The 12,013-nt window shown below is 41.2% G+C and overlaps 1 protein-coding gene across 1 annotated transcript; it reads left to right on the top strand.

Annotated features, from left to right (window-relative positions):
- Positions 1-2,089: 2,089 nt before the first annotated feature.
- LOC124459888 lies at positions 2,090-5,547 on the top strand. The gene is made up of 2 exons (XM_047009666.1): positions 2,090-4,708; positions 5,380-5,547. The coding sequence occupies exons 1-2, from the start codon at positions 2,090-2,092 to the stop codon at positions 5,545-5,547; spliced, it is 2,787 nt and encodes a 928-aa protein (XP_046865622.1).
- Positions 5,548-12,013: the final 6,466 nt, after the last annotated feature.

Raw genomic sequence — 12,013 nt, 5'->3', positions numbered from 1 at the left:
GATCTTCCATCAGTCATTGTTCATTCGCGTGTGCTTATGTATGCTGACGATGTCAAGCTTTGTCTTACTTATAAAGATACAGATTCATTTAGTCGGCTACAAGCTGATCTTAAAAACTTTCAATCCTGGTGCCAGTTTAATCTACTAAATCTTAACACTACCAAATGTAAGGTAATGACTTTTTTTCGTAACTCTCCTCAACTGGTCACTTATTTTCTAAACAACAGCCGTTTAGAACGTCTAAATAATATGAATGATTTGGGCGTACTTATGGACCATAAGTTAAATTTTAACACCCATATTTCCACCACGGTCGCAAAGGCCATGAGTGTCCTGGGTTTCATTAAAAGATGGTCAAAAGAATTTGATGACCCCTATACAACTAAAGTTCTTTTTACTTCGCTTGTCCGTCCTATTTTAGAGTATGGATCTTGCATTTGGTCACCTCAATATGAGTCGCACCAGATTAGACTAGAATCCTTTCAAAAGCAGTTCTTGCAATTTGCTCTTCGTGGCTTAAGCTGGGATCGCAATGTCAATTTGCCTTCGTATTCTAGTAGACTTCTCTTGATTAACCTTCCGTCCCTAACTAATCGTAGAATTATGCTTGGTGTCATTTTTATGCACAAGCTCCTAATTGGTGATATCGACTCGCCTGAGTTGTTAGCTCAGGTGAACTTGTCGGTACCATGTAGACGGAGTAGACATCCTTTAATACCTTTATCCCTTAGTCGTTGTTCTTCTAACTATGCTATGCATGAACCTTTTAGGGTCCTCTGCTCTGATTACAATCTTCTATCCCCTGTAATCGGCTCAGAGTTTTCTATTAATATGCTTAAAACATCTATCCTATCCCATTTAGTTAATAGATAGCTATAGTATTATGTGTTTGTCTGTCTTTTATATTGTGTATTTTGTCCACGCGATTCGTGCCGTGCGTTATACGGCTGCACCCCTCGGTCGGTCGGGTAGGAGGTGGGCAGTTATCTGCTTGGGCTCGCGCGTAACAGGCTTTGTCCTGGTGTCGTAGGGGCCACTTGAAAGTACTGCGCATAGTATCGTCAACGTCCGCTAAAATATTTCGGATGGTCTTCCAAGTGAAGAAGCAATAAAATATACTACCAAAGTGGCAGTAAATGCTATGGTAGGTCAAACCAAAAGTCAAAGAGTCCAATTATTAATGGAATCAGGACACTTTGAATCAGCTAAAGAAGCAATCACTAGATTTACCACTCTTTCAGTAGAGTCGGGATCCACAGAAGGCTTCCAAAATAATACCATCTTTTATGCCCAAAGAAACCGTGGTAATTATAATAACAAATGTAATTATCAAGGTAGAGGCAATGGTCGTGGTTATTACAATAACTATAATAATAGCAATAACGGCTAAAATTTCCAGCAAAACAGAAATAATAATAACAGAGGATACAACAGAGGTTACAACAAGAATAATAGAGGTAACCGAGGAAATAGCCGACAAAACGGTTATACCAACAATAATGTTATGGTAGCACAGAATGCTTCGGGAAACTCCCAAGCACCTTTAGATACTCAGCAGTAAAGAGTAATAAGATTCACGCCATCAGTTTAAATCAAAATACGTTTGTTACCTTCACGAATGTGGCAACGGGAAAAAAGATAGTATTCTTAATTGTTGTGTATGCAGCCCTATCATACGTTAGCCATCTGGCAACTCTTCTGCTGGACGCCCGAATAAACAGTTCAGCCGGTCGTTCGCAGCAAGCACACGCGTTATAAACTTGCGATATATATATGTAATTTCAATATCACCTAATCAATAAACATTCTAAGATATTTCAAACTGCCGACGAGGATGGGATGCTAATTATCATCCGAAATAAACTTGGAATTATTGACGCAAAATATCAAAAAATTGTCACGCACAAAAGCATACATATACGTTTACATATACATGCTGTGGTGAAATTTTGCAAACGTTTACACACACATTTGCATGGCAGAGTCGCTTGCTGGTGAATTTGGAGAGATTAGTTTGGCCGGCGTTTTTGAGGAAGAGAAGGAAGTAATTGATTCTACGAGTGCTAAATATACTCAACGGAACCCAATTATGACGACAGTTGGAAGTTTGGAACCGTTTGATTTGGGACAGCCAAATAAATGGGGCTCATATTTGGAGCGATTTAAATTGTTCCTGCTTGCCAATGATGTCAAAGACGAGGGTCGCAAAAAAGCATCTTTCCTCACATTGGTCGGAGCACCAGTCTACGATCTTTTGACATCATTGGCGTTTCCAAACCAGGTCAGTACATTACCGTTAGACCAAATTGAGAAGATTCTAACTGATCATCTTTGTCCACGTCCATCGGAAATCGCGGCATTTTATCATTTTCACAAACGTGATCAACATCCGGATGAGACCGTCGGAAACTATCTCGCAGCCCTGCGGGCATTGGCAGTGGGTTGCAATTTTGGAGCAGCGTTGGACAGAATGCTGCGTGATCGTTTTGTATGCGGCATGAGGGATGAAAGCTTACAGAGAAGTTTTCTTGCAGACACTGAATTGACAGTGCAGAAAGTTTTGGAGAGAGCAACTACTAGTGAAGCTGCAGCAGCGAGTGCAAAGGCTATCAGACAGCCTAACGAGACTATCCACAGCATCAAATCACAGCGCCCTCAACAACCATATAAAGGAAAAGGACAACAATGTGCGGGTTGTGCCGGTCCATACGGCCGGCAGCAATGCCCTTATCGTGAAGCAATATGTCACGGCTGTGGCCGGAAGGGCCATCTTAAGCGTGTCTGCCGGAGTAATGACTCGTCGAACGATGTTCATCCAGTAAAGGGCAAAAATTCACGTGGGAAATCGGTAAACCTCATATCTAATCTGGTGAGCCTGAAGAAACGTATCACGGTACAGATTAATGGAAAATCGTGTACTTTTGAAGTGGATTCTGGATCTGACGTAACTATGATGACGTTGCGGACTTATGATCGTATCTGGCCAACAAACAAGCCTAAGGTTTACAACTACGATCCGGGGTTTAGTGACTACCAACACAACCCAATCCAGATACTAGGAGTTTTTGATGTATCAATTCATTACAACGGTCGTAATATCGATAATCTACCAGTCATCGTCACTAAAAGCGGTTGTAGCGACCTTCTGGGTTGTAACTGGTTCGACCCACTAGGCATCAGTATCAAGGGCATACATTCAGTGGGCAGTGACGTACAGATCGCAGGCATTCTGAATAAGTTCGAACACTTATTCTCAACAGAACTTGGTTGTTACACTGGTCCGCCAGTCATATTAAACATTGATGCTACAGTGCCACCAGTGCGACTACCTCCACGCCAAATTCCATATGCTCTAAAGGGACTAGTCGAAGAGGAGCTGGATCGCCAATGCAAGCAAGGGATTCTTAAACCTGTGGAGTATTCAGATTGGGCCACTCCTATTGTACCAGTTATCAAGAAGGACGGTTCAATTCGTATTTGCGGCGACTATAAATCAACTTTAAACAAAGCGGTTAAGCCGCACTGCCATCAAATACCGGCGATCAACACTTTGCTGGCATCTATGGAAGGTGGATCGATTTTTGCCAAAATTGATCTGGCTCAAGCTTATCAGCAGTTAGTAGTCGACGAAAACTCGTCTTTGCTGCAAACAATCAGTACACATAAGGGTGCATTCAAAGTTACTCGATTGCAATTCGGCATTTCATCAGCACCAGGCATTTTTCAAAGCTGTATTGAGAATGTGGTACAGAATATTTCCGGAGTCTTACCATATTTTGATGACATTGTAATATTTGGAAAAACGGAAACGGAATTGGCAACTAGATTACAGGAACTGTTTATACGTTTTGACAAAGCCGGACTGCGACTACGCAAGGACAAATGCCAATTCGGAGTACCATTCGTTGAGTTTTTAGGTTTCAAAATTGACTCAACTGGTATAAGACCATGTGCCGATAAAGTCTCGGCAATCAAAGACGCACCAGCACCTAAGGATAAAAAGCAGTTGCAGGCTTTCTTAGGACTACTAAATTTTTATCACTCATTTTTGCCACATAAAGCAACAGTGGCAGAACCCTTACATCGTCTTTTGGATAAAAATGCAACTTGGAGGTGGGACAAACAGTGTGAGAAGGCTTTTTCTACACTTAAGGAACTTATTGGGTCAGACGACGTACTAGTGCATTATGATGGTTCATTGCCACTAGTGCTAGCTTGTGATGCGTCACCATATGGACTCGGTGCAGTTTTAAGTCACAAAATGCCGAATGGAGCGGAGAAACCCATCGCTTTTTACTCCCGTACCTTATCCAAAGCTGAGCGGAATTATGCTCAGATTGATCGAGAAGCTATTGCCTTGGTAGCAGGAGTAAAGAAGTTCCACAACTACGTCTACGGTCGTACTTTCACACTAATCACCGATCATCGACCTCTGTTGGGTATTTTTACCACATCGAAAGCAATCCCAAACATTATTTCAAATCAGATGCTACGTCGATCTTTGTTCCTGTCAGCATATACTTTCGAGCTAGTACACCGCTCCGGATTAAAAATGGGCAATGCGGATTTTCTAAGTCGTTGTCCACTGTCAGCAGCATCGGACGCTGTTAGCACCGACGATGTGCTTATGATCGAATTAGCAGCAACGCCAATCATAAGTGCTGAGGCGATTGCCGCTCAAACATCGAAGGACCCCTTATTGGCGAAAGTATCAAACTGGGTGTTAAGGGGATGGCCTGACATGAAATTGGAGCAATCAGATATTGCATATCCATACTATTGCCGTCGGGAACAGCTCTCTACAAATAAAGGAGTTTTGATTTGGGGAAATCGCGCCGTAGTTCCACCGAAATCCAGAGCAACATGTCTAGAGGTTGCGGTCGACACATTAGTAGGTAGACACATCTAATTCGACACATTAGATCAGCACCGTTTCACCCAGCAACAAACGGCCAAGCAGAGCGCATGGTGCAGACCACCAAAAACTACCTTAAAAAACTATCTCCGAACAATAATATTGATCTAAGCCTTGCTCGATTTTTGTTTAATCAACACATAACTCCACATGCAACGACAAATCGGTCGCCAGCTCAGCTATTGTTAAATCGGGAGTTAAAGTCCTACTTTGATAAACTACAGCCACAAGAAATTTCTAATGGAGCAGAGCCATTTATTAATCAATCGAAATGTTTTAATACAGGCAAATCCGTTTGGGTACGAAACTATGCACCGGGACCAAAATGGATAGAAGCCTACATATCCGAGCAAACAGGACCAGTGTCTTACAAAGTTCGTTTGACAGACAATCGCATCATAAAGCGTCATTATAACCAAATTCGAAGCCGAGTTGAACAAACAGATGTAAACATATCACATCAGGCACCATCAGCAACTGATGACAACACGGAAGATCCTGCTTCCAGTAACCACTCTAGGCCAGAGAGTCCTATTCAAGATGATCCACACTCATTGCATGCCTCACCGATGCTACGACGTTCTGCTCGCATGAGACGACCCACTCAATTCTATGAATCATCTGGATGTTAAGGGGTGTTGTGTATGCAGCCCTATCATACGTTAGCCATCTGGCAACTCTTCTGCTGGACGCCCGAATAAACAGTTCAGCCGGTCGTTCGCAGCAAGCACACGCGTTATAAACTTGCGATATATATATGTAATTTCAATATCACCTAATCAATAAACATTCTAAGATATTTCAAATTAATAGACACAGGATCGGAAATATCTATTGTAAAAGAAAATTCCGATAATTTTCAAAGTATTCAAACCAATAAAATCATAAATATACAGGGAATTAGTCAAGAAGTAACTAAATCCATAGGGTTTACTTCTGTTAAAATCCAATCTTCAAAATATATAATCCCACACGATTTTCACATCGTTAATACCCAATTCGCTATTCCATGTGATGGAATACTAGGAATCGATTTCATAAGGAAATTCAACTGTCAATTAGATTTCAATCCGTCCGAAGACTGGTTAATAATTAGACCAAACAACCTAAAATACCCGATATATGTACCAATATCGTACAGTTCTGGTAACAATTCAATAGTTTTGCCAGCAAGATTCCAAGTTGGCCGGAAAATTGAAATAAGTTCACAAGAAGACAGTGTATTGATCTCAAATCAGGAAATCCAGCATGGTATTTATTTAGCAAATACCATAACTAACCCCCAAAACGCAGTCATACGATTGCTACAAATATAGATCAAATAGTAAACATATCAAGTTTGAAATATGAACCACTTTCCGGCTACGAAATAATAGAAGCAAATAAAGAACAGCATGAAAACGCAGTACTAACTACGTTATCAAAAAATTTTCCCCCACAGTTTCACAGCCAACTTACGAAGTTGTGCAAGAAATATAGTAATGTATTCGGACTAGAAACCGAATCAATAACAACAAATAACTTTTAAAAACAAAAATTATGACTGGTGGACGACGAACCAACATATAAGTTATAATAAGACTTGGTTGAGTTTCTTGGTTTAATTATCATCCGCGCAATCGCGTCGGATTGAGTGCCAAATTACAACTAACTACAACTATTCTTATTCTAATGATCATCCCGAACTTCGATGCATTGCCGAACGATGGAGAAAAATGCTCTCTTGCATTCAGCGCAAGTGTCGCTATTCACGAACGCCAGCTTAGAAGTTCGTCATCTAAGAGCATTGTCAGCATTATCGCTACATAAATAATGCTGAATGCTAGACTTGACCGACTGCAGATTCTAAGAGTTGTTAACTACTCCCCCACTTAAAGTATGAGCGTCCTTGCGCATTCCAGATTCTTGCAGGATAATTCAGACCCGCTCCTGTTGACTCTTCCTCTTAAGGTAAAGTGCAACCAACAAGGTGACAGCCACTAAACAACATAGAGCAAAGGAAATTGATGACGCTATAACTGGTCTATTGTTTACTTGGGACTTCAGTTCTTCAACATGTCCTCAGATTTTCCTCGTCCGTAGCGCCGTTGATGTTGATGAACTGGGCTGGAATCTCGTTGACTATGATGATTCCTTAGCGACCATCGACACTGGGTTTAAGTGACTGGGCTGCGTGTTGTAGTAGACTGCGGTGGTTGCTTGTAATTGTTCTGCGCACGTGAAGCCCAATCTTGATGATCCATGGCGTGATTTTGGCGATGAATTCTCCATCACAATCTGCTACGGCGTCTTCGGGAATTAGTATTATTACTCCGGCGTGTGTTACAGGGAATACTGAAATCTCTTTACATAATTACTTAGGCTTAGGAAATATTAATACCTCGTTACGCTAACTTCTGTGAAATCTTTGTTTATAATTGCTTTAAGGTCATTATCATTTAACATTATAGGATTCATTACGATGATAGATGCCAAAGTGATTGCTATTATTAAATTTTCAATTTCGAGCGATAGAATTCTATTTCTTGACATAAGGCCAGTCTGCTCTATTGTTTCCCTTAATGCGAAAGTATCATTTTAGTAAGGTGCGCGAGAGGTTACCTATTAAATTTATATTTCTTTTCATTTTCCTATGCTTTATGTGTTAAACCTTTTTTTTTGTCTTTTTTTGTTTCATACACGACTACCTAAGGTTGTCCTTATGGACCACTCCACTCCTTCCCTTCACCCTCTTATTAGAACTGTTGTTCCCAAATCTGCTTCTACTTTTTCTTCGACATATAAGGGGCTTAACTTGTTGCCCAACCGTCTGTTACTCTTTACCAAGACAACTTCTCTTACTTCGAATATTCTATTCCTCCTTGAGGGGTTTAGCCTGTTTAGTTGCATTTGCTGTGCCTTATGGAGTTTACCTATTATGGCCTTATTTCGTCTGGTATGAAATGTATTGCCTCAATCGGAATCATGGCAATAACCGAATGGAACGATCGATTGTATTCTACCGTGGCTTGAAGCACAGCTTCGACCGTATCTGTGATACCTCTTTGCTGGGATAAGCACCTTGCCATGTCGCCTAAGGTGCTATGGAACCGTTCTATTTGTCCATTTGATGTACTATGAAGCGGAGGGGCATTGGCTACGTTGATGTCGTACAGGTTTTTCAACATGGACGTTATGGTCTCGGAATTCAACGATGCTTCGTTGTCGCAGTAAATCGTTTTGGTTTTTGGAAAAAAATTGATTAGCTGTAATATTGGGCTTTTTATATCAGATATTGTACGTGACGTTATGAACTGAACTAGAGCAAACTTGGAAAATTTGTCTATGGCCGTCAGAAAATGTTTTCCAGCTGTGGAATAAATATCTATTTGTAAAATTTCTCCTGAATAAGACGGAATAGGGGTAACTCCAAGCTATTGCTTTTTGGGGTGGCGATCGTATTTGGCCTTGGCACAAATTTTGCAGTTCACAACAATTTCTCCAGCAATTCTGTTTATGTTAGGGAAGAAATATTCTTTGAGCACCTGTCTTTCGTTTTCCTGGGCTGCTCTATGAGCGCGATTGTGTTCGGCCAAAACTATATCCTTTTGCTCATCCTTATTGAAGATGTCCAATACCCTATACTTACAGTACCAAAACTTTGTGGAAGGGAAAGCTTCCACAAGAGCATGCTGTATGCGCGCTAAGATCGGTAACTCACAATGGATAGCATTCACCACTTCTGGGCTAATAGCCTCCTTGACTTTGTCAATCAACGTATCCCGATCGTTAAAAAAAATTTCGTGTCTAACCTTTTGCTTGAAAAGTACTAAAGTACGTTGCCATGGATGTTCAGATTCCTTCAAAATTATCTGGTTTCTAAAACAATTAATGGGTTTATCAGTGGCATCAATTGTATACGACGAAGATCTACCGCAGTCTAGTGGGGGAACAATTCACACCCCCACTAGACTGCGCTAGATTTTCCACGGCATTTATGTTTTGTCTGGATAAGACATCTGCTACATAGTTCTCCTTGCCAGGTTTGTAGAAAACTTTAGCCCCGTGTTCATCGATAATCGCCTTCCACCGCTTGATTCTCGAATTTGGGTTTCTATCTGACACAGCGAATGTTAACGGCTGACGATCAGTATTGATATTAATATCATTTACACATTACAAGTAATGGCGCAAGTTTCTCAGAGCCCAAACAATCGCCAGCAATTCTCTTTCATTGGTTGCATAATTAACTTCTCCATCTTTAAGCCTTCTCGAGATCATCGTTATGGGTCTGCCTCCTTGGGACATTACGGCTCCGATACCGGAGGAGGAAGCGTCCGTCGTAAGATCAAATGGTTTTTTAAAATCTGGTTAATGGAGGATAACGTCTTCCGAAGCCAGGATATTTCTAATCTTGTCGAATGCTCTAAATTGCTCCTTGGTCAATTCGACGGGGATTTTCTTAGAGGTTTGTTTGCTGACTTTTCCATTTTCTCCTTTCAGGATGTCCGATAACGGCTTTGCGATTGCAGCAAAGTCTTTAATGAAACACCTATAATAGCTTGCCAGCCCTAAAAACGACCTTACCGCGAACAAATTAGTAGGTATTGCGAACTGTTTTATCGCTTTCACCTTCACCGCTCGTCCTTGTGCCACTGCAGGACACGACAAAGCCCAAAAACTCGACACTTTTTTTGAAAAAGCACGATTTTTCTTTAGCAATTCTCATATTTGCGGCTAAAAGACACTTGAGGACCTGATTTATGTCCCTTATGAGATCATTCTCGGTTTTTGAAAAAATGATTACATCATTGACGTAGACATGACAAGTCTTGCCGATATGGTCTCGGAGCACGTCATCGATCGCTCTTTGGAAAATACTTCCTGCGTTCTTTAAACCGAACGGCAGCCGGCAGAACTCGTATTTTCCACCATTAACGGAAAAGGACGTTTTTTCACGGTCTTTTTCCGCAAGGGTAATCTGGTGATATCCTGATTTCAGATCCAATGTCGTGAAGTACTGAGCCTTTCCAAGGTTCGCTAGTATCATATTGATACTAGGCATGGGGTATTTATCAGCTATGGTTTTATCGTTTAATTTGCGGAAGTCTATGACCAACCGCTTTTTTCTCGCCCCTGAATCATCTATTCCTTTCTTACCGACGACCCAAATTGGGTTGTTATAAGGAGAGCGTGATGGCCGTATTATGCCATTCCTTAACAATTCCTTTATCTCGGTGTTGACAAAGCCAGTTGCACTAATTGGGAACGGGTAAAGTTTTGAATAGACTGGCTCCTCATTTTCGGTTCGGATCGTTCCCACAACCGAAGTATTAAAAGGTAACAATCCACTTGGATCTGCGAAAACCTTTTCGTTTTCCTTCATCATGTTTACGAACTCGCTTTTAACAATGGAGGGAACCTCTATTTCCTCAATCTTAGTAAAATTGAAGTTCTGGCATTTGTGAAAATGGATCTCTTCAGATTCGTGTTTGTGTGTTATGACCTTGTTTTGAAGGTTGATAGTGGCGTTAGATTGCGTTAGCAGATCTAATCCAATTATACCATCGAAGGTGGACAATGTTGGTAGAATAAAGAATGGGCTTTCGAGCCCTAAAATGGACAAGACACATTTGCAATTAATTTCTTCCGTGCCATGAATTGATTTTATCCTGAAAGCACATTGGACGGGGGTGCAGTTAATGCCCTCGAAGCTACTTCTAAGGTAGTTTTTCGAGCCCCTGTATCAATAAGGAGCTTTAAAGTTACCCCTGCTACTGTTCGCTTGATGAACGGGAGCAGGGACGCACCGCTAAAAAATTAACGTTATCCGTGCAGTAGTCGTCCTCATTATCATCTAACTCTTCAACGGCTGTATCTGCGGCCTTCTCGTACTCCTCATCTTCTTGACGTAAGCTCTTTTGTGATAAATGATTAATCCTCTGTCTCCTTTGATCGGAATTTCTGACAGGGGTGTTTACCCTCTTGAGGCTAGAGTGGCCCCCATTCTGCCCAAAACGTGAGGAATTGTTTGACTGGCCCTGTTGTTTTTGAAAATTAGTAGGTTGTCGAAATTTAGAAGACGATGGGTCAACTTCCATTTTTTTTCTATTGGATCCTGCTGGGCCCTGTCTCCTTGTTCCATCCTAAAGTATGGGTTTTTTCCCTTATTGCTGCCTTTTTGATCATTTCTTTTCTGATGCTGCTGCTGATGGCTTCCTTTATCCCTTTCTTCTAAGCTTCTGGCGTAATTCGATGCGAAGACGTATCTATCATGATTGGCTTCAACCTCTCGCGCTAACGCAAGTGCTGCTGGTAAACTACTGGGCTGAGCCGCAAACAAAACATCAGTCAGATTTTTCCTCAGTCCAGATATAAAAACGCGAAGTGCATCTGATCTGTATTTTTCGTTCATGTGGTTGGCAATAACCGTTTCATATGACATTATAGTTTTGTTGGTTAGAAGCGTCAGCTTTTTTTCAACCTCGTCGTAGAACTGAAGTAAGGACATGCTACCCTGCCTGAGGGTACTCATTTCTTGCTCGATTAAATGTATGGGGCGTTTGTCCGCATATGTAAAATCGAGCCTATCTATGATGGCATCGAAGTTGAGTTTTGTATTAAAGGAAGATAGTGTGAGATCTGCTTGACCTCTTATCTTATTTCTCAAAATTAGTACTGCCTGATAGTGGCGGGAGCTACCTTGATAGGGGCTTTAAATTTTATAGGCGGCTTTGCAGCTTGGCGCCAGGAAACATACTGTTCTTGTGCGCCAACAAATTCTGGGACAGATTTAGCCGCATCGAGGGGTTCATCGCAGATTACCCCGGGCACTATAGTGATATCCTCATAAACTTTTATTGTAGGCTCGGCTACTGTAGCCCTATCCAAGCGATTCGTCAACTCCTTAATTTTTATTTCGAACTCTGCCCTTTGAACCTGAAGTGCAGCATTAATTGCTGTATTTAAAATGAAATTCAGTTGTTCGGCGTCCATTTTGGTGCTGATTACCTCCCTTTTTAGCTTAAACTTTTAAATTCGGCTATTACTCGTGAATGTGACTCTAATATAATAACACTGTGGGTTGATAAGTGAACTAAAGCAAAACAATGCGCTTCT

The sequence above is a fragment of the Drosophila willistoni genome, assembly GCF_018902025.1.
Source record: "Drosophila willistoni isolate 14030-0811.24 chromosome 2L unlocalized genomic scaffold, UCI_dwil_1.1 Seg168, whole genome shotgun sequence".
NCBI classification, from domain to species: Eukaryota; Metazoa; Arthropoda; class Insecta; order Diptera; family Drosophilidae; genus Drosophila; species Drosophila willistoni.
The sequence above is the reverse complement of the archived record's forward strand: the minus strand, read 5'-3'. Positions and strand labels throughout refer to the sequence as shown.